The sequence below is a fragment of the Pteronotus mesoamericanus genome, unplaced genomic scaffold (assembly GCF_021234165.1).
Source record: "Pteronotus mesoamericanus isolate MK-2021 breed Mesoamerican mustached bat unplaced genomic scaffold, CSHL_Meso_final contig_202, whole genome shotgun sequence".
Lineage (NCBI taxonomy): Eukaryota > Metazoa > Chordata > Mammalia > Chiroptera > Mormoopidae > Pteronotus > Pteronotus mesoamericanus.
Genome location: NW_026555086.1, coordinates 2,091,066 through 2,112,997, shown reverse-complemented (window position 1 = coordinate 2,112,997; position 21,932 = coordinate 2,091,066). Strand labels below are relative to the sequence as shown.

General features: G+C 43.2%; 1 protein-coding gene across 1 annotated transcript; it reads left to right on the top strand.

The window, feature by feature from the left end:
• The first annotated feature begins 1,576 nt into the window (after positions 1–1,576).
• Positions 1,577–21,630, top strand: CUNH16orf87 (chromosome unknown C16orf87 homolog). The gene is made up of 4 exons (XM_054570298.1): positions 1,577–1,864; positions 5,777–5,873; positions 14,374–14,556; positions 20,640–21,630. The coding sequence occupies exons 1-4, from the start codon at positions 1,799–1,801 to the stop codon at positions 20,756–20,758; spliced, it is 465 nt and encodes a 154-aa protein (XP_054426273.1). The 5' UTR covers positions 1,577–1,798; the 3' UTR covers positions 20,759–21,630.
• The last annotated feature ends 302 nt before the right edge of the window (positions 21,631–21,932 follow it).

Below are 21,932 nucleotides of genomic sequence, written 5' to 3'. Positions count from 1 at the left end.
TTTTTTAATCCTGCCCATCTCTACTCTCCATATCTCCCTGTGCATCAGGTCTGATACCTGATGGGTCATTTTGCTGGACCAAGCATTCTTACCTTCATATCTCATCCTGTTACTCCCCAACATAACACGCGTACTGTGCCCTGGCTGGTGTGGCTCCGCGGACTGAGTGCCAGCCTGTGAACCAAAGGGTCGCTGATTTGACACCCGGTCAGGGCACAGGCCTGGGTTGCGGGCCAGGTCCCCAGGAGGAGGCGCACGAGAGGCAACCACACAGGGATGGTTCTCTTCCTGTCTGCCTTCCCCTCTCTCTCAGAATAAATAAAATCTTTTAAAAAAAGAAAGAAAACGGAATTGCACTACTGCCCTCAGGATGACTCCCTCTTACGGTAGCGAAGGAAAGCCTGCGTAGCTGAATGCGGCCCACCTCTCGCGCCTTCGCTCTGCCCTGCACTTGGTGTGCCCCACAACTCGCAGCTGCCTTTGCTTACACTGCCCGTCTGCCTCGTGGGTCTCCGTCTTTGATTGGGCAACTCCGCCTGACATCCTGAGGGATTCAGCTTTGGAGGCAACTCTTCTGGAGAGCCTCCTAGGACCACCGAAGTCCTCAACGGTGAGTCAGGTGGCATCCTCAGGAGCTGTGTACAAACCCTTTTTCCTCTTTTGGGGCGAGGGGGTAGGGTGGGTGGGGTGGAGGGTAGGAAGGGCCATACTAGGTTGAACTAGTAGAAAATTGAAGTCATGTAATAGGTGATGGCATGAAAAACAAGTCTCCTATTTCTTTGGTGTTCTGTACCTTATTTTTCCAACGAACTATTTTTGAGGTCGTTACCTCACCTCATATACATCTAATTCTTTTGAGGAGCTGCATATTCCGTTGTATGCATTTCTCAAGCGGGTTGATGCACACCTGGGCTGTTTGTGATTTTGCTCTGACAAGCAATGTTGTAAAGGGCACCACCATCTTTGCACAAACGGACTCGGGGTGAAGAGTATCTCTCCATCAAATTCTTAGGGATGGGATTGCTAGATCAAAGGCTAGGTGTATTTTAAACCTTTATAGAACGTTCTAGTCAGCTGATTCACTTCCCATCAACAACACAACTCTCTGGATTCCAACGTTAGGTCGTCTACACTGGACTGCGCGTTGAGGGCAGCACCTCCTGGTATTCACATTTGAGTGGCAGAATGGGCCCTCAGTAAATATTTGACAACCGGTTTTATATCTCGAGGCGCCGACTCATCAGATGTCTACATCTGCTCAATAATTAGACTTGCTAACAATTGCGTTACGTGAACGTCAACACCTCTGCTGGGCGCTCTACCTTCCACTCCCTCTCGCCGCGTTCTCCTTCCTCTTGGAGGAGGCGTGCCCAGCAGCGATCTGCATTCTGTATTCTCATAGGTCGAGCCCGACGCTCGTCACTGCCTGCCTGAGCCGCGCCCTCAGGCCTCCGAACCGAGAGAAGGCGGGGCCATTGTTTCGCCAGAGGGTCGGGCCAGCAGCTCTCGTGAGAATCCGGACGCACTCGAGGGCCGGCGTCGGGTGGGTGGGAGAGCGGTCTGACGTCCCACGGAGCCAGCGCACGCCACGCCGCGCCCCGCCCCCTTAACGCAGGCTCGGCGCGGCCTTGCGCACGCGCGCGGGCGCGCGCGCGCACCCGGTAGCCCCTCAGTGTGGGTAGCGGGACCGGTTGGCGGAGGCCGGGCCGCTGAGGTGGAAGGGGAGGAGCCCGAGCCGCCGCCGCCGCCGCCGCCGCCGCCGTCGTCGCCGCGTTCGCGGCCGTCGCGGTAGGGGAGCATGTCTGCAAGTCGAGCCAAGAAAGTGAAGATGGCCACCAAATCGTGCCCCGAATGCGACCAACAGGTGGGCTGCGGGCCGATGTGCGGGCGGCCGTTGGAACAGCGGTTGGCTGTGGAGAGGCCGCGGCGCTGGCTTCCGGTGGCAGAGGGTGCGCCGGCCGTTGGGCGGGCGGCCACGGCGGAGCGGGACCGCGGGCCGAGCCGCGGTGGATGGGGGGCGGCGGGGGCGGGGGCGGGGCCGGGCCGGCGCGCACCTGGCGGCGGGGAGGTGGTGAGTGTGGGTCCTGCGGCGGGCGGCGCGAAAGGGGGCGTGGACTCGTTCCCGAGTGACCTGGCGGCTCGGGGGGACGGCTGCGGGGTCTGCGCCCTTGAGCCCCTCGGCCCCGCGGGGTCGCGTGGTCCTGGCTGCGAAAGCCCCGTCGGGCCCGGCAGGGCGGCTTTGTTCCCGTCGTCCGTGTGCGGGGGACCGCGGACTGTCCCCGCCGCGCCCGCAGGTGACAAAAGAGGCCGCAGCGTAGTGGTTTTAAATTTCGATGAATTTGGAGGGCTTTTTTTTCCTCCTAAGTGTACTTCCTCTATGTCTGACATAAATCATCGTGAATTCTTCCTTTACGTTGTGTTTAATGGAACTGGATTGAATGGCGCCCCCCTGAAGCCCTCCCTTGGGGGCGCTCCTCACGCCGCCCCCCACCCCGTCCCACTTCCCCCGCCCCCGCCCCCGCCCCCGCCCCGCGGGGTCCTCTGTTAAACCCTCGGCGTTCCTGCTGCCAGAATTTTAAAAAAAACACATACGTGGTTTCGTGCATTTTAAATGCTCGCTTTCTGCACAGAATTAATGGCGGCGGAGCTGTAATTTAAAAATTCTCATTTTGCTGTGTAGTAGTTGAAGCACGCCTCCTTCTTGGCTGGAATAAGAGACGTACCTCAAAGCCTTGCAGTCTAATGACTTAAAACTCTCAATTAAAACCATTCGCGAGGCTCTTATTTCATGCCAACATGCGGGCCTGGGTGTGTTTTTTCTTTTCCACCGAGAGAATTTTTTCAAAATGACTCCCTCTCTCCTCCCCCTTTCCTTTTTTTTTTTTGGATCGGGAGTAATTTAAAATGGCTGGTGACTTTTAATTCGCTGCTTTCAGTGCATCCTTGAAGGAGTAGCCTTAGCGGTTGCTCAGATCTTGTATCAGAAAATGTTACGTTTTATTCAGTGTCTTTTACTTTCCGTGGGCAGCGGTGAGATGCTGATCGGAGGCCGATCGTGGGTGGGGAATTAGTTTATTGCTGTGAGCAGTTGGAGTCTGCGTTATAAAAATAACTTCGTCGAGTTTTCCAAAGTGAAGAAAGAGCTCAGCTTCCATTCTTACCAATAAGCCGCATTTGTTCAATTCTGACGAAGCTGGACTTGGCGATGAAATGCCTTGGAAGGAGTCTGTTTTCAGCCCTGTCCGTTGGTGGCCGTCGCTGGCGCGGAAGCGCGAGGTGCCCGTGGTGCGCGCTGTGCATTGCAGTTCCCGCAGGTCACGAGTTACTGCGGGTCCTGACCTTCGTTTTACTTGGCGTAAAGCAGCGTTTGGGGGGAAATAGGCTGCTTTTGATATCCTGGCTAAAGAAAGAGGAGAGGGCGGTGAACTTGTCGGAGGCCCGTGACTGGCTCAGCGAGACGCGGTCACCACTCCGTTGGGAAAGGCCGCGTCCGTTTTGTTTCACACGCCCAGTTCCCCCTCCGGCCGCCCCAGCGCGGCGCCCGGGTTGGGTGATGCGGGCAGCGGGGAGCGGCTCTCCCGCGCGCTGGGGGCTGCCGTCCGCTGTCCCTGCAGAGGGGGCCTCTCCGGCGCGTGTGCTCCTGGTGCCGCGGGTCCGTCCGGACGGCCGCGCCTCGCGACCCCGGTGAACCTGGACGTCTCCGCGCCGGAGGCGGCCTGCGGGGCGGGGAGGCGGGCCCCGGGGCAGCCTTGGCTGCTGCGGAACGTGGGATGCTGGCCTGCTCTGCCCCTCCGCGCGGGCGAACGTAACGCGCAGGGCGCTGATTAAGACTTTCGGTGATTCTTAAAAGGGATTTATCTTTTACTAATGTAACAGTTGTAAAAATAATTTTAGCATCCTAATAACTTGGAAATGCAAGCTGCTTATAAACGAGAGAAAAAACTGTAATTCCGAAAACTATTTTTTAAACATCAGAATACTGCTCATACAGGCTAAGTTGCTTGACAAATATGAAACTGGAATTTAGTTTATAAATATAAATGTAAAATCTTTAAAGTTTGGGGAGATTGCTCCAATTGTAACTACACAGACTTTCTGTGTGTAAGTTTAAAAACTGGTACAGAGAGCAGCAAACAAGACAGGCCTTGATTTGTAGTTGCTTTAGAACATCACTTTTACATACTTCTATTGAAAATACCGTTGTGAAACATCTAAACCACAATACGTACTTTTCATTTTCAAGGGAGTTTCACATCCACTAAACCCAAATTACTGAGCCATTTTGTGTGTAGTGCTATTCATGATTCTTGTTCACTTCCTGGTATCTTTTGTATATTTTTCTGTTTTGCTTTAATTTTTAAAACTAAAGCAGCTGGGTTTTTTTCATTTGTAGAAAATTTTGTGTGATATACAACAAACACATCCACTATAGTTAACTGATTCTTCTAGGCGCAAAGAATATAAATGTGTTTTCTATAATGTGGTTCTTTTAGCGCTTTTAAAATCAGTGAAACAATATGGGACCAGGATTTAGTTTTTTGCTGTTGTGTTTTTTTTTTTTTTTTTTACTTATTTTACTTGTAAAACATACAACCTAAATACATTTTTCAAGAAATAAATTGATACACAATAAGCCATCAGTAAACAGAATTTTGGATTTTTTTTCTATTTTAAATTCCTAAAAGTGTAGCATTAGAACTTTCATTACCATTACCTTTGGCACAGCAACTGAGGTTTGAAGGAATTTTGGGCTGTTTGTTTAAAATTCAAATTATACTATTATTTAAATGCTTTTTAATTTTTAAATCCTTACCCAAGGATATGTGTATTGATTTTAGAGAGAGGAAGGGAGAGAGGAAAACATCAGTGTGAGAAAGAAACAGGGATTGGTTGCCTCTTGTATATGCTTGGACCGGGAATCAAACCTGCAACCTTTTGGTGTATGTGATGGTGCATGCGATGGTGCTCCAGCCAACTGAGCCACCCAGCCAGAGCCAAATTATACTATGATTTAAGAGATTAATGCTATTGAAATTGTCCACCCTGTTTAATAATTCTTTTTTTAAAGATTTATTTTTAGAGAGAGGGGGAGGGAGGGAGAAAGAGGGAGAGAAACATCAGTGTGTGGTTGCCTCTCATGCGCCCCTACTGGGGACCTGGCTCACAAGCCAGGCCTGTGCCCCGACTGGGAATTGAACCGGAAACCCCTTGCTTTGCAGGCCGACACTCAATCCACTGAGCCACACCAGCTAGGGCTTAAGAATTCTTATTTTTAAAGTATATTTTGATTATACTGTTATAGTTGTCTGAAATTTTTCCCTGTCACCCCCCTTCCCCCCAGCCATGCGTTGTGAGTGTGAGTTCTTTGGCTTCTCCATTCCCTACACTGCTCTTAACACCCCCTTGTCTAGTTTGTGCCCACCGATTAGGCTTTTCAGTCCCTGCACCTTTTCCTCCATTCTTCCCTTTCCCCTCCCAGTTGATAATCCTTCATGTGATCTCCATTTCTGTAACTCTGTTCCTGCTCTAGTTTGTTTCGTTTGTTTTTGTTTTTTAGGTTCATTTACTATATTGATCATATTGTAAAGCCTTATAATATGATGTATAGGACACAATATCCATCTCAAATAATTTGTTGTAAGAAGAAGGTAGGGTTTAAATAAATCTCTGACTTTTACTTCAGGTACTTTATCATTCAGTTTAGGAGGCTGTAAACACTGAGAAGTTTAGCAGTAGAAAAAGATAACAATATATTTTTCTTTTTTTTTCCCTGCAGGTTCCTGTTGCATGTAAATCATGTCCCTGTGGTTACATATTTATTAGCAGAAAACTTTTAAATGCAAAGCACCCAGAGAAATCACCACCTTCTACAGGTAATTTGAGTGTGTATTACATTTTTAGCTTTTTGATGTAAGCATTTAAGTTTTTTGTGAATTTACTATTCATATTTTTGTTGAAGTTAAAAATTAAAATCTGTTGAGACATGTTTGGTTTTTACCAGCTACTGGGAGTCAGCTTACTAGTTTGCTGTTCATTCTATTTGAATGGTCATCTCTTATAATGCGGATAAAGCTTGTAACAAATTTTCTGTTTCTGGAGTATGGAGAGCCATTGAAGGATTTTATGCAACGATGTGTATCTGATTTGATTAAAAAAAGTTTAATTGACATTCAGTAAGTCACACATATTTAATGCTGCATAGGTCGCAGCTGATCATCTGAAAAGATACAAGCATTTTTATTTTTTCCTTTCTTTTTTAAAAAAATATTTATTTTAGAGAAGGGAAGGGAGGGAGTGAAACATCAACGTGCGACAGACACAGGGATCTGTTGCCTCTCACACGACCCCAGTGAGGGACCCAGCCAGCAACCCAGGCATGTACTCCCACCGGGGATCGAACCGGTGGCCTCTAGGTTTTGCAGGCTGGCAGGCAGTCCACTGAGCCGCCTCAGCTGGGGCCACAAACTTTTTTCTTAAATATTGTTGCATATATCAGGTGCCTAGGTTCAAGGTCATGACTAGCTGCACATTTGTATGTGACTAATGTCAAGCCATAACGTTTAAGCCTTCATCTTGGTTATTACATCATTTGTTTTTTTGAGTGCGACCTCTGCTGAGTTAAAATGTACAGTTTGATAAGTTTTGTCATGTGTTTACACCAATCAGTCACCACAATCAAGATAATGAACATGCCCTCTCATTCCCAAAAGATTGCTAGTTCCTCTTGATATTCTTGCTACCCCCCCTCCCACATAACCACTGATCTTTTTTCTGTCACTATTCTAGAACTTTATATAAAAGGAATCATATAATAACACACTCATTTTTGTCTGGCTTATTTCACTCAGCATAGTTTATGACTTGGCCTTATTGTTGTATGTATCAATAAGAATTAATTTTTATTGCTTAGTATAATCCTGTGTAGGGATAGGCCACGATTTGTTTATCTGTTCGCTGGTTGGTGGACAGTGGGGGTTTTTCCTCTCATGCTGGTAAAATTTGTAACAACGTTAAAGTTTTTTTTTAAACTAGTGGCTGGACAAATATAATTTTATTTTGGTGTGAATATAATTTTTAGACTTACTGATTATTTATAATTCCATGATTTAGAAGATCTAAAAAATAATTTTGTTTGAATTTTACTTTCTCATTAACTAAACAAATTGTATTTACTCAATGGATAAACTTATTAAAAGTATGAAATTTTATTTATTCTTTGATACAGTTAGAACTTCATGTTACAATGATCCTCAAATAAGAGTAGATTGAGTACAAATATTGAGCTCCTACTGTATGCTCGGCACTGTTTTAAGCCTTTAGGCATAAAATAATGAATGAATGTACTCTCGAGGTAGATTCACTGCTGTCATGGAACTTACGGGTTTTTTTTTTTTTTTAAGATTTCATTTATTTTTAGAGAGAGGGTAAGGGAGGGAGAGAGGGAGGGAGAGAAACATCGATGTGAGAGAGGTTGCGTCCTGTATGTGCCCTAACCAGGAACCGAACGCGCAGCCCAGGCCTGTGTCCTGACCGGGGATCGGAATGGCGACCTTGGGCTCTGCGGGACTGCACCCAGCCAGCTGAGCCACACTGGTCAGGACAGAGCTTACATTCTTGTGGGCAGGAGATAGACAATGAGCAGATCAATGGAGAGTGTCAGCTTGTGATGACCGAGCTTGTAGGAAGTTGAGAGAGAGTGCTGTCCCAGCAGGTGGCTGGAAGGCTGCTTGTGGTTGGAGGGCGGGAGAAGAGCTCTCTGAGAAGGGACGTTTGAGGAGGGTTGAATAGGAACAAGGGGCTAGTCATGATCGGATCTGGGAGAACATTCTTGACAGATGAAATAGCAAGTGCAGAAATTCTAAGGCTGGAAAAAGATTGGTGTATTTTAGGAACAGAAGGGTTAGGGTGGTTGCACTGTAGGCAGCGGGGAGTGTGGGGGATGAGGCCAGAGGGTTAGGCAGATCAGATTAAGTAGGGTTTGTAAACCAGAGGGCGAAGTTTGGATTTTGTTCTTCAGATGTGGGGAGAAACTATTGTTAGGGTGTGGGACAGGGGAGGGGAAGATGGCGGGCTCTGATTTGCTGTTTTAAAGATTGTTCTGGTTATTGTCAAGAGCATAGTTTGCGGGGCACATGGTGGAAGCGGGCTGTGGCGGTATGTGAACTGAGTGAGGGTGACTCAGAGGCCGGTGTTACAGCGGCAGAAAGCGCACGTATTCCGTTTATGTCTGTGAGCGGGCCGTGTGTCCTAGGTCTACGCAGAGGTGGCAGGAAAGTGGTTGAATTCCATTTCTGCTTCTTTTAGGGGTTGCTTCCTTTCATCATGAGGGTGGACTGAATGTATTGGTTCTTCAGGGCTGTCACTGCATTAGGTTACAGGCATCATCAGAGAGCTTGTTAACAGCGGTCCCCTGGGTCCCATTCTCTAGGAGTGTGACTCAGGGATGGGACCTCCGGGGTGACTCATGCAGCAGATGCGCTGGGATGGCGTGTCAGCTCCGTTCTGGGTCTCCAAAGCCAGTAAGACGTGGTTCATGCCCTGCGGGGGGCAGGTGTGTTTATTCTTTTTATTCGGCAGTTTTTTTGACCTCCTGTATGCAAATGATTCAGCTGAGAAACAAGGTAAGGAGGAAGCACCGCAAGGACAGAGAGAAGGGACAGACGCTACAGCTGTTACGGAGTCAGAGTCATTTGAACCAGAGGGAAGAATTTAGAATGGCTCCCAGATTTCAGACTTGGATACTGGTTAGAAAGGGAACGTAAAAGAAGACAAGGTGAAGAATTTAGTTTTGGATGTACAGTAGTTGTGAAATGTCATCCATGGATGTGTTCCCCGCTTGGACGTATAAAACCATCAGCAAATAGATGGTAGTTGACTTCATGGAAATGGAGGAACTTGTGCTAGAGAGTCTGTAGGGGAGGAAAAGGAAGGAGTTCGAGAGCCGAACTCTGGGAAGCTCTGGTCTTACTGGGTTGAAGTGGGTGGGGAGGTCAGGGCAACTGAGAAATGTCTCCTGTAAGGGCACAGCCAGCGGAGGTGGCGCTAGGCAAGTCATGGTGATGGGTGAGAAGCAGTTCTTGTTATTTTACATTGGGAGTTTCCTAAGATTCTGTTGGTTTATAGTGGGAGTGGCCTTGTGACCTTCAAGGGAAGATGAAGCCTAGAAATCCCAGGGAGGAAAAAGAGCAAAGTAGCAAAAGAAACAGGAAGAATATTTACAGAGGACAGAGAAGCAGCAGGGATAGACTGTACCCATAGAAACCAGGGAGGAAAGGGTTTCAAGGAGAAGGGCTGAGAATATTCGAAGCCTGGAAAACAGTTCAATGTAGTACAGACGTGGAGGCCGGAAGACCCGGCTTCAGGTTCAGACTCCAGTTCTGTCACTGTAACAAGGTGACTCACCTCCGAGAGCCGCTGCTGTTTACTGGTGCATCAGGGAGGTTCATAATACCAGCCTTAGAGGACTGAAGTCTAGATGAGGTGCTTTTGAAAATGTCTAACAGACACAAAGCTCGGTCATATACTCATTTTTACAATAAAATGTCTTAAGATTTGCCATGGGTAATCCATAGTATATAGGGAATTTAGAAGAATATAGTTTTTAAAATCTTTGTAATTTACCAAGTACTTGTCAATGGGATCTAGAACGTTTCAGTTTACATAGCAGAGAATTTATAGAAGAAATGAAAATGGATAATATATAGTATCTGGAAAGGTAATCAACTTCTCTAACAATCAGGGAAATACAGTTAAACTAAAACACCGTTCTTTTTGCCAACATTCTGACAAAAATGGATTTCTAAGTGCTTTCAGGAGAGGGCAGATCGAGTACCCACACCAGCGGGGTGAGCTGAGGTTGGCACCGCCTTTCTGGACAGCAGTCTGACAGTAGTTGCCGGCTGTTTTAAATGCGCACAACCTAGAATCTAGAGTTCTTAAGGTTTTATTTACTTATTTTTAGAGGAGGGAGGGAAAAAGAGAGGGAGAGAAACGTCCATGTGCAAGAGATACATCGGTTCCCTATCGCACCCCTAGTTGGGGACCTGGCCTGCAACCCCGGCATGTGCCCTACATTGGGAATTGAACTGGCGACCCTTTGGTTCGCAGGCCGGTGCTAAAACCAGTGAGCCACACCAGCCAGGGCAATACTTAATATATTTAAATCTTCATAACATACATAGAAATAGGGAGGTAGGACACTAGAAATATATGGAACTTTGGCTGAATATATATATAAATAAACAGAATCGGTTACAGAAAATAACAGGCAAAGGCTAATAAGCAAAGAAGTCTACAAATGACATTCACTTTAAGATAAAGGAAAAAAAAACGGAGAAATATTTTTGTCAGTATCTTTTATAAACCCATAATAATTGACCATTCATAATCAGTGATTCTCCCTCTACTCTGAATACTTGACAATGAAAGTTTGGTTTTGTTGTTTCAAAAAACGTTGTTTCCTACATACTAATCACTTAAAATTGCTACAGTGTGGAACATGGCTATCATACCATTTTTATTTTGCCCTTTGATGAAAAACTGTATCCTTCACCTCTGTGCCTGCACTTTTAGATGAAAAACTGTATCCTTCACCTCTGTGCCTGCACTTTTAGGTTCCTAATCACAGAGTTTTTGTAACGGTCTCTGTTCACCTTTAAGGCCTTTCTGAATAGAACCCTCCGGCCTCTGGAGGAGGCTGACGTCAGTTGCTGCGGTGCAGCTGTTGGTGATGCTCAGGTTCCCTTCCACTGTCCCCCAGGGGGACTCCCGCTTGTTCTTAGGCGCCCTGTTTTTAACCCATGTGTTTTTATTTCTGGAACAGATTTTGCAGAAATTGTTTCAGACCTGGGAAAATTTTCAAGACAAACACGTGGTGTACATTTCCCATCTTGCATGTGGAGAATGCCTTTGCTCTGCACTGGCACGTAAATGTTCCCATTCTTCCCTTGGCATTTCGTCCTTCCCGTGGAATGCTCACGGATTCAGCCTAAGGCAGTTTTTTCCTATTTTTTTATTTTTCCCCATTGTCCTTTCTTTCCCTTCTGACGTGCTCATCGGATGATAGAGGAGGGTCACCATCCACCACAGACCTGGGTGACAGTGGCCTGGACAGGTTGTTCACCGTCCCCAGTGAGTGACGAGGGGGGAAGCTGGCGCTCCGCGACTGGGGGTTCTGTGCCAGCACCAGGGCCCTGGGTTCTGCTCCCTCCACCCCGAGGTGCGGCGTTCGGCCAGCCGCGAGGCGGCACCTCCGAGGCTCCCTGTGGGCATTCCAGGCGGGACGGGGGTGCGGGAGGGACGGAGGGACAGAGGGACAAGGGGCGTGACAGCCATTCTTACCCCCTTAAAAAATCTTGCTGGAAGCCTTACTCAGTTCCACGTACATGTCCTTGGCCAGAACTAAATTCCATAACCACTTCACCTGCAGGAGTCTTGGAATGTGTGTGTATGTGTTATTTATTTTTATTTTCATTTTCTTCTTTTGGAATGTGTGTGTTTTAGCTGGGCACGTGGCGCTCTTGAACAGAACAGGACTCAGTTCTTAACGGGGAGGGGAGAGCGAAGGCCGGGCACAGCGCTGCGTCCTACAGGAGCGGTGTTGGGTTCCCAGGGCCGCGCGCTCGTGTCCCTTCACGGACTGTCCCGTTTCCTCTCGTTTGGTCTTTCTGCTGTGTTCTCGGAGATTTCATTGATTTCCTTCCCTCGGTTTATAACACTGTCTGCAGACATTGTCTTTTATTTAGTATGTATGTCTTTTGCACTTCAGTTTTTAGCAGTTCATCTTGTTTTCTAATTTCTTTTTCATCAGATCTTATTTTTTCATATCTTATTGTGGTAAAATTTACATAATAAAATTGAGTATTTTAATCATTTTAAGTGCACAGGTCAGGGGCGTTAAGTGCACCCCTAGCCGTCACCATGGCCCCTCCGTCTCCCCAAGCAGAAGCCGGGGGCCGCCCGGGCGGAGCCCCTTCCCCTGCCCCCGCCCCGCCCCAGGCAGCCGCGGCGCTCTTCGCGCCTGTGAGTTTTACTATTGCAGTTCCCTCCTGTGTGGGGAGTCAGACAGTATTTGTCCTTTTCTGTGTCTGGCTTATTTCAGTCAGCCTCGTGTTTTTAAAGCTCATCCATGTTGTAGCATGTGTCAGAATTTCCTTCCTGAAAATTATTTTGTTTATTCGTGCTTCTATGGACACTGGAGTTGCTTCTGCCTTTTGGCTTTATGAGTAATGCTGCTGTGAAGGTGGGTGTTCAGATATGTTAGATTCGCTGTTGTCATTTCTTTTGGTTATATGTGCAGAAGTGGAATTTCTGTATCATCTGGTAATTCTGATAATTTTCTGAGGAACTGCCCTGTTTCCCACAGTGGCTGCACTTCACAGCGCCACTGGCAGTGCGTGGAAGCTCCGATTTCTCCGCATCCTTACTAACACTCACTGTTTTATGTGCTTTTGATCGTAGCCATTTTAAGGGGTATGAAGTGATACCTTGTGATTTGGATTTGCATTTCTCTAATGGTTAGTGATGTTGAACATCTTTTTATATGTTTATTGGCCACTCGTATGCCTTCTTTGAAGAAATGTCTATTCAGGGTCTTTCCCCATTTTTTAATTGGGTTGATTTTTGTTGTTGAGTTGTAGTAGTTCTTTTTATTCTGGATATTAACTCCTCATCTGTATTTACAAATATTTTGCCTCATTCCTGATTTGCCTTCTTACTCTGCTGGTAGTGTCATTTGATGCAGAAAAGTTTTTAACTTTGATAAAGTCTAAGTTGTCTGTTTTTTTCATTGCCTGTTTTTTTGGTGTCATAGCCAAGAAACTATTGTCAAATCCAATGTCATGAAGCTTTTCCTTTTTTTTGATAAGTATTAAATGTAGTTTTAGCTGTTACGTTTAGTCTGCAATTCATTGAGTTAATTTTTGTATATAATATTTTGTATGTGATATTTAGCACTTAGATTCTTTAGTCCGTTTCAGGTTTAAAATGATGACACTCTGATTTTATCATTCCTTCTTCATGTTTAGCTACAGTAATTCTAAAGTGAGAAACTTCTGTGTGTCCTTTGGTTATTCATTGAGTGGTTACCCAATGGGAAAGGCAGGATAAATGCTTTATTCTTTTAAGTTTTCAAAATAGTGAGCTGGGTCTTCAGCGTCCTCCTACAGCGGTCACGTCGTTTCCGCTTTTGTTTATGTAGTTAATGTCATGTGGTTTAAGTATATTTATTCGCTGTACTTTAATTTATTATAGTTACTGTTTTTTATTGATGTTCATGTTGCCCTGTAACGGTCAGCGGGAGCGCTTTTAGGTCGGCCTTCGTGTCTTTCATCGGGGCCCCGGCTGTCTTGGACGGCTGTCTTGCAGGCTGGGGTAACTAAATGTTCTTGCATCGTATGGTGTGTGCCTAACCTGAGACAAAATTAACTAATTCTTCAAGGATATCGTATTTGGCAACAACTATTACTACTTCACTTTAAAATTTTAAAAGATTTTACAGTAGCCTAATAAACATACTTAGAGATAGTCTCTTAAATTGTTCCCTTTAGTTTTGGGGATGTGAATTTTCTTTCTTACTGTTTTGCCTGTGATTTTCCACTGTGATTTTAAGAATTTGTGAAATCATCTTTTTTACTTTTGAGGTCAGATAGGTATTAAAGCAAGTTTTTTTTTTTTTTTTTTAAATTTTGCCTGTCTTATCCACCATTTTAATTTGTTTGGAGAGGGTGATTTTTTGTATAAATTACATCTCCATATTGAGTAAAGTTCCTCTGTTGCTATTCCATTTAGGGATCATCATGTTCTTAGAATGTCAGAAATGACCTCATCTCTGGCTTAAAGGGAAAACTACTTTTCTAGTGTTTTTATATTTTCTCTGGATGCTTTCTGTTTGCTTTTTATTGATAACCTTAATATAATATGGTAAAGATCAGTTTTGCTTCTGAATATTTGACATACTTCAATCTGTAATTTGGATAGTGGCAAAGAAGAATGGTTTTGGGTTTTGTTTTTTTTTGTTTTTTTTACTTTTCTAATACTTTACCATTTTTAACTTGGAAGCAGAGAGAAAAAGGCAGAAGGATTGCTGTGGAATTGTGCAGACTTGTAGAGGCTGAAATTAAAGGTGCCAAATGAAGTGTCTTCTGTTACAAGGCTCCCCCTGCCTCGTGTGTGAATGTGGACCATCTGCATTCTGGTGAACTTTTCTTTCCATGTGGATGTGAGATGCATAGATGTCATGGTTGTACGGCAGTTTAATAAAGTTCTCCAGGCAGCAGACTCTAGTGCTTTTAGAAAGAAAAAAGAGGACAGCGAGACTTGGGCAAACAGTTCTTGCTAAGCCCTAAAATATATCACTTTTATTCATCCATACAGAAAACAAGCATGAGGCCAAGAGGAGGCGCACAGAGAGAGTTAGGAGAGAGAAGATAAATTCTACAGGAAATAAGGATTTAGAGAACAGAAAGAGGTCTCGAAGTAACAGCCATTCAGATCATATCAGACGAGGAAGAGGAAGACCTAAAAGTGCATCTGCCAAAAAACATGAGGAAGAAAGAGGTATGCATAAATCCAAGCAGCTTTTTTCCAATTACATTTTTCTAAGACCTTAATTAGATAGTGAAGAAAGTGTTTGACAGGCATTGAACTCCTGGACTTAAAATGACCACTCATATTTTAGTTTGAAAGAGTTTCATCTAAGGTAGATGATTGTTTAAAAAAAAAGAAATTTAATTATTATTGGAAAACTAAAGGCTTAAATTAGGTAATATTCACCTTACTGTAAAAATGTTCTTCAGTATGAATTTTTAAAAAAAGATCTTACTTACACTTAGAGGGGAAGAGAGGGAGAAGGAGGGAGAAAGCATCAATGTGAGAGAGAAACCTCGACTGGTTGCCTCCTCTTTGCGCCCCAACCGGGGACTGAACCTGCAGTCCAGGCACACGCCCTGACCTGGAATCAAACCTGCGACCTTCTGCTTTGTGGAACAATACCCAACCAACTATGAATTTTTAATTGCTCATTGTGTGCTCCCTACTTTGAGGCAGCTTTTTGGGTAGTCAAATAAATTCTTCTTCGTCCAGAATGTATTCATCTTTCCCCTTAGAGGTCTCCCTTTTTAGTATTACCAGTAACTTGTTTTTAAAAAATTTTAAAAAATGTTCATTGAGAGAGAAACATTGATTGTTGCTCCACTTACACAGTTGTTGGTTGATTCTTGTGCGTGCCAGACTAGGGATGGAACCGCAGTGCTGGCGCATTGGGGTGATGCTCCAACCAATTGACTTGTTTTTAATTATTATTTTTTTAAGATTTTATTTATTTTTGGAGAGGAGGAGGGAGGGAGAAAGAGAGGGAGAGAAACACCAATGTGTGGTTGCCTCTCACGCGCCCCCTACTGAGGACCTGGCCCACAACCCAGGCCTGTGCGCTGACTGGGAATCGAACCAGTGACCTTTTGGTTTGCAGGCTGGCGCTCAGTCCACTGAACCTCACCAGCCAGGGCTGTTTTTACTTATTAACTAAAACTTGAACTTCTCTTTTTCTTTGATTTATACATCTTTTATTTTTTTATTTTTTTCCCTGCTGCGTAACCTGGTTCAGAGCCTGCATCCTATGGGTGGAAGCCAGGCACCAGTTGAAAACCACTGTTTGCTCTGGCATGGGGGACTATTAGAGATTTATACATCTTTAAAAAAAAAACTTAATCATGGAAAATGTCAATGATCACAAAAGTAGACTAGTGTAGTGAATCCCCCATGCCCATAAATATCTTTTTTAAATTAAGGCTTTCGAGCTAGTAGTTAATGGAAAAAAGGGATAGTTGCTCTTCGTAATTCTTTTAAAACTTCTATCAAAAGAATTTCTTCAGTGAAATGCTTTTTATAATTTCACATTATTTGTGAAATGTGCGCTACTTTTTCAGGTATTCATTCTTAGGTATTCAAGTATTCAAGAATAAGTGTAAATTTCTCTTTTTGTAGACATTGAGAATTTTTTACCTGTTTACCACTTTCCTCTGCTTTAATCTGAAAAGTTACTCTTGCTAGGGAAAATGACGTCACTGGTAGAGCTGTTCTTAACTTTTGTCAAAGTAAAGATTTAATATTGTATGGCTAAAGGCATACGGTATAAGGTTTATATTGTGTCTGACTGTATTCTATGAAGACTGTACTTAGATATTCATTAATTCCTTGGGTCATTCCACTGTTTTTTCCTTCTGTTATGCTGCTCTTCCCGAGAGTTTGAGTTATTTTCTCCATTTGAATGTGTTGCTTTAACAGTGGGATGTTCAGAAAATCTGTGCTAAAGACTTTCAGAAGGGAAACTAGGTAATGAAAAGTCAACAGAAAAAAGGAGAGGGGGAAATAGTGCTTGGCCCGGAAAGCAGAACATTCTTTTCCGTTGAAGTAAAGGGACCCTAACCCAAAGGATGGAGGAGGAGCGCTCCTGGCGGAGGGCGCGAGGCCGAGAAGACGGCGGCGGCCTCAGTCGGGGGCCGAGTCGGCCTCTGTGTCGTGTGCCCGTGGAGAACGGAGCACGCGCTTGGCTCTGCCTTTTTCCACATATTTTTAGTTTATTGTAAAAAAGTTATACTAACTTAAGAGTAAAGTATGTTTTAATTTATTTGCTTTCAGTACAAACAAGAAAGCGGTCAAAGCAACTTTTGTAGAATAAACAGCTTTTTAATATAGACTGGGTGGGGAGGAGGAATGGTCAGCAAGCTGCTTCTGTAAAGAGCAGCCAGATAAATAAATCAGGCCTCGTGGGACATCCCGTCTGTCACAGCTACTCTGCTCTGTCATTGTAGCTGGAAAGCAGCCACAGCCAATATGTGAATGTACGGGCATGGCTGGGTGCCAGTTAGACTTGATAAAAACAGGTGGCGGCCAGGCTGTCCCCTGGGCTGTGCTGCCTAGCCCTTGTGGCAGAGCAGGTTCTCAGAATATAATGCAGAGAGGAAACAGGACTTCTCAAGTGTCTATATATTTTGGCATAGACCTCTTCGATATGCTTCTTAGTGTTACATAGCTATTTACTTTAGTTTTTATGGACTCCCTGAGCATAGGGCACTTGAAACAGTTGAAGCAAAGATTACCATTATTTTAATAAAGACTGCCTGACAGTATGTCTAAAATCACAATTCTTGTTTTCTCTACTTTGAAAAAGAATAGGAAGAAGAAAGCGTAGAAAATGAAAGCTTGTTATACATCCAGATAACTCCTCTTTATAACACCATAAAAAATTCTCATTAAACATAACAACTTTTGGTTGGTTTAACATAAGTTCATTTTATATGTGGAGAGTATGATTACTCTGGATATTAGTAATGTGATATTTTTGACTAAAATATTTTGGGCAGTACTGAATATCTTATTAATGCACATGTAGAATTCATGTAGACGTTCAAGTTAAAGATAGTGGATTGAATAAACACATGTAGCTCTGCGCACTCCCCAAATCCTAGTAAAAGGATATTTTCAAAAATGGCAAAATCCCACAAGTACAAGGAATGGGAGAAGCAGTAAAATTCTGGAAAATGATAACTGCCTGAGCATACCTATGAAGCCTAAATTCTAAGTTCTTTTGGGGAAAGAAAGCTAAGAAAGAAACTCATATTTATTACGCAACTGCCTTAAGATGAGTTAGTGTATCATTTATATCCGGAAGTGTAGTGGTGAAAGTGGAGCTAAAAACGATACTGTCTGAAAGACTCTTGTTCAAAATATCCTGTCAAGGCTGTTGTGTCCTGCCCTCCCCTCTCTCCACATGTATCCTTTGAAAAAGGTAAGACAAAGACAGTCTGGGGAACGCCAGGCTCCATTGAGGGCACTGCGTTAAGGTCCGGAGGAACAGGTGGGAATGGGAGATGGTAGATGCTGTGTTCTCCAGGTCGGTTTTATATCTTCCAGGGAAGAGATCAGAAGTCTCTTCCCTAGGGACTCCGAAGAGCCTAAGAGAAAAGGCCTACAGAAAGATATTTCATTAAGGATTGCACGAAAAAGTGGCCCAGTCAGAACATCCTGAAGTGCTGACCGCAGCCAGGCTCCACGTGTGTGCGGGAGCTAATCCGCTTTCTGGGTCCCGCCTCAGTGTGAGTGTGTCACCGAGCACTACCCAGACCCATGGGAGGAAGCATCTGGTATGGAAGGCTAAGACTAAACCAGCAGGGAAGGAAAGAACTGGGATAAAACAAGTTTTTGCGTGGAGAAGAAAAAGTTAAGACTCTCATAAATATTCTTAGTGAAGATGTAGTCATAAAACAAGAACAAAAGGATATTTAAAGAGGAAATTGCAGATGTCAAAAGTACTTGGAAAATTAACTTGAAAATACGATTCTCAAAAAAAAGTATATATGTAGTTACATGATTTACAGAAATTAAAAAAAAAACAACACATAATGGCTTATATATGGAATTGAAGAAATGTACCAAAATGTAGAGCAGTAGGGAAAAGCGATATAAAAAAACTAGAATGGGAAAGGTAGATTCAAAGGACCGGTGTGAGGCCAGCATCTCTAAGTAATTGGCATCGCCGCTGAAGAGCGTCGGGGGGGGGGGGGCGTCGTCAGTGAGGTAACTCAAGAAATTTTCCCGAACCTGGAGGACTTTACAGGGTGTTCCTGTCGACCCGCTGCATGGCCAGGGGCTGGCTAAAAGGGGAGGTTCTGCCAAAGCGTGTTACCACAAGTCATGTCTGCTTAGTTAAATAAGGGAACTCCTTCAAGCGTTCAGAGAAAACAGGCAAAAGAATCAATACGGCATTAGAATTAATACAGTGGAACAAACTACTCATATGAACAACATCAGTGAATTTCAAGAACATGGTAAAGGAAGCTAGACGTGAAACAGTACATGCTATCCGATGCCATTGATACGAAGTTCAAGAGCAAGCTCCTAGGGCACTAGGATCAGCATCACCCTGCTGGGGAGGGGCTGGCAGGGCGGGGGCCTGAGGGATTTTTGTATCCTGGCTGTGATGTGGGTCACATGGACATGTGTTTATCAGAACCCCTCCAGTTACACGCTTAAGGTCTACATATTTTCCTGTAAATTCAGCAATAATTTAAAAAAAATCTATTAAAAAGGGTATTGGGTTTTCTTAACAGTAGCATCAGCTGATGGAAAACAGTGGTTTGCTTTCACAATACTGAGAAGAAATCTGTTAGTCTTTAGTCAACCACACTGTGAATTAGAGTGAAGGTAGACTAAAGACATGTTCCAGCATCCAGGGTCTCAAAACTCTGCTGCCTGTACTCCCTTTCTCAGAGAGCTGCTGCCAGATACATGCCATCAAAATGAAGAAGTAAAGCGAGACAGTATCTTGGGATCTGGGACACAGGGTCCAACTTGAGAGAGAGACGAGGAGAATCTCCAGCATGATACTAGAGAGCGAGCTCACGGTGGTAATTGTGCAGCAGGCCTAGAAAGCAGCCATTTCAGATTGGAGCCGATCAGAAGACTTGGAGATACTTCTTCAAGAAGATAAAATCGATATAATACTTAATGTGTATAAACATTCTGAAAGTTTTATACAAGGAGAAAGTTTGGGTTCAGTTAGTAATGAAAATTAAGCAGATGTAAAAAGAGAATCTTTTCAGGGAAGACAGTGTGCACGAGAAGTGAAATCATTTACATAGTTATAATAATGTAAACATTGATTAGTAATGTCACCATAATTGTGATAGAACTATAATGGGCAGATGTGAGAGAAGCGTGTGGTGGGGGACAAGAGATGAAAAGCAATAAAACTTTAGTTTCCCACTGTGGAAAGTCAGTTAATAATGCCTAAAGCCAAAAAACCAAGCAGTAGCATCATGTAAAAAGGTTGCTGAGAGAAAGAGAGGTAAAAACAAAAAGAAACAAGTGGAAAAACAACGTGGTTGCATCTGAGAGTGGGACACGTGCGTCGGGGAGAGACTTCTGGTTTTGGTAACAAGCTCTGTAAAAGTGATTTGACTGTAAGGCATATGCATGTTTAACTTGGATTAAAAATCAAAACAACAACAACAACGAAAAGACAAAAGTACAATCACGGTAGAGCCTGAAAAAAAATGGGAAGACTGTGCATAAAGATGTTGATTGTGATTTTAGCTGGTTTATGAAATAGGTGATGTATGTTTTGTCTGTATTTTAAAATTTTTCTACCATGAACTTGGAATGCATTTGGAATCAGGAGAGGAAAAACAAATAAATATTGGTTATTCTTATTTTTGGTAGAAAGGCTGAGGTGAGGAAGTTAATAGAGTCATAAAGGCACCGTTGACATTCAGGAGGGACTGTCTTTAGGGTGAGAAAACCCATTTTTGATTGAGACATTTTGATTGGCTCATACTAGTGAAGAGAAGTATTTGAGATTCTTACAGAAATGATGTAGAAAGCAAATGGTATATAGAAATACATATGGTTTTCATTTAGTCTTTAGAATGTAGAATGCAGTTCATGACATTTCAGTAACTCCTTTGTCATATTTAAAAAATTTTTAGTTCAGTAGCATAATACTTTGTAACATTTAATGTCCATTGGAGTATCCTGTATGAGATTGTCATTTAAAGAAATATTTGAAAGCTTTACATTTTTAGACAAAAATACTGCATCTGCTGCCTTTATATTAAGCTTTCCTTCCCTTTTTCTTTTAACAGAAAAACAGGAAAAGGAAATTGACATCTATGCTAACCTCTCTGATGAAAAGGCTTTCGTGTTTTCAGTCGCCTTGGCAGAAATAAATAGAAAAATTATCAATCAAAGACTTATTCTCTGATATTTGTCTGCAGAATGTGTTGGAACTTCCTTCAGGATTGCATCAGCGAATTCTCAGACAGCCGTGGACTCTGCGGAGCCTTCTGCCCGCGTCCGCGGGGGCCGGCGGGGCCCTCGTCCCGGAGCCTGGGCCGCCCTTTGGGAGCGGAGCTGTGGTCTTGGACTGTTCTGGGGGTTCCTTGGTTCCCGAGGAGTCTTGTCAGTGTTTTGTGTTTGGGATATAAGAAAGTGTATTTACAAAGAAAAAAGCAAAAAAAGCTGAATGACTGTTAAAGGTTAAAGGGGTAGGGATGGGAGCAGAAGTATGAAAACTAGGGAAATAAAATGCTTGATAATTTTCAGGTTCGCCACCAGAGATGCAATATTTTAAGTACTTCGAGAAAGAATGACTTTTAAAAATATATATTTCAGATTTTCAGCACTAATGCATTGCGTATATACAGTTCATTTACTTTTAACAAATTGGCAATTGATATTTTATTGAATGGGGAATTAATATAAACTGTAAATTTTCTCTTAAATTGATTTTTTTCTTGGCCTTTATTTTTATGACTTAAGGTATGAGTTATATTTTGGGAGATACTTTCTAGACAGTTTGGAAGTTTGGGTGCTATATTAAGAAAAACATTTAAGGATATATGATATTTCAGATATAAACACCTTGTTTTCTTGAATGTAATTTATTTATTGGTTATAAAAAACACTTTTCTGCTCTCAAGATGGTGCCTGTTAACCTAGACATTAAATATATTTATTACATGCAAAATATTTCTTAGCCACTTTTAAGCAGTAATGTTTTATCTGAATGGATGTTCATTTATACATCCTGATAATTATTTAAATTGTTAACCTCACTCTGGAAGAAAAAAAAATAAACCTTAATATTGAAACTAATAGATTAGTGTGTTACAAACTTTTCATTCCAGTGAAGTTTGTGAAACATTTAAATTCTTAATTTTTCTAGTGTTAAATAACTGTTTATAGTTGCTTTATTTTATATTAAATGCTTTTGTAGTTTTGCATATCGATTTAATGATTAGCATATTTAGACTTGACAAGAACTTCCCTTATTTTAAACCTGCCACTCACGGCCACATCTGTTTGGACATCCTAAAGCCTAATTAGGGAAGGTAGGCAGTGATCAGACTCGCCTTAGGAGAACCTCCTTTCTGGTT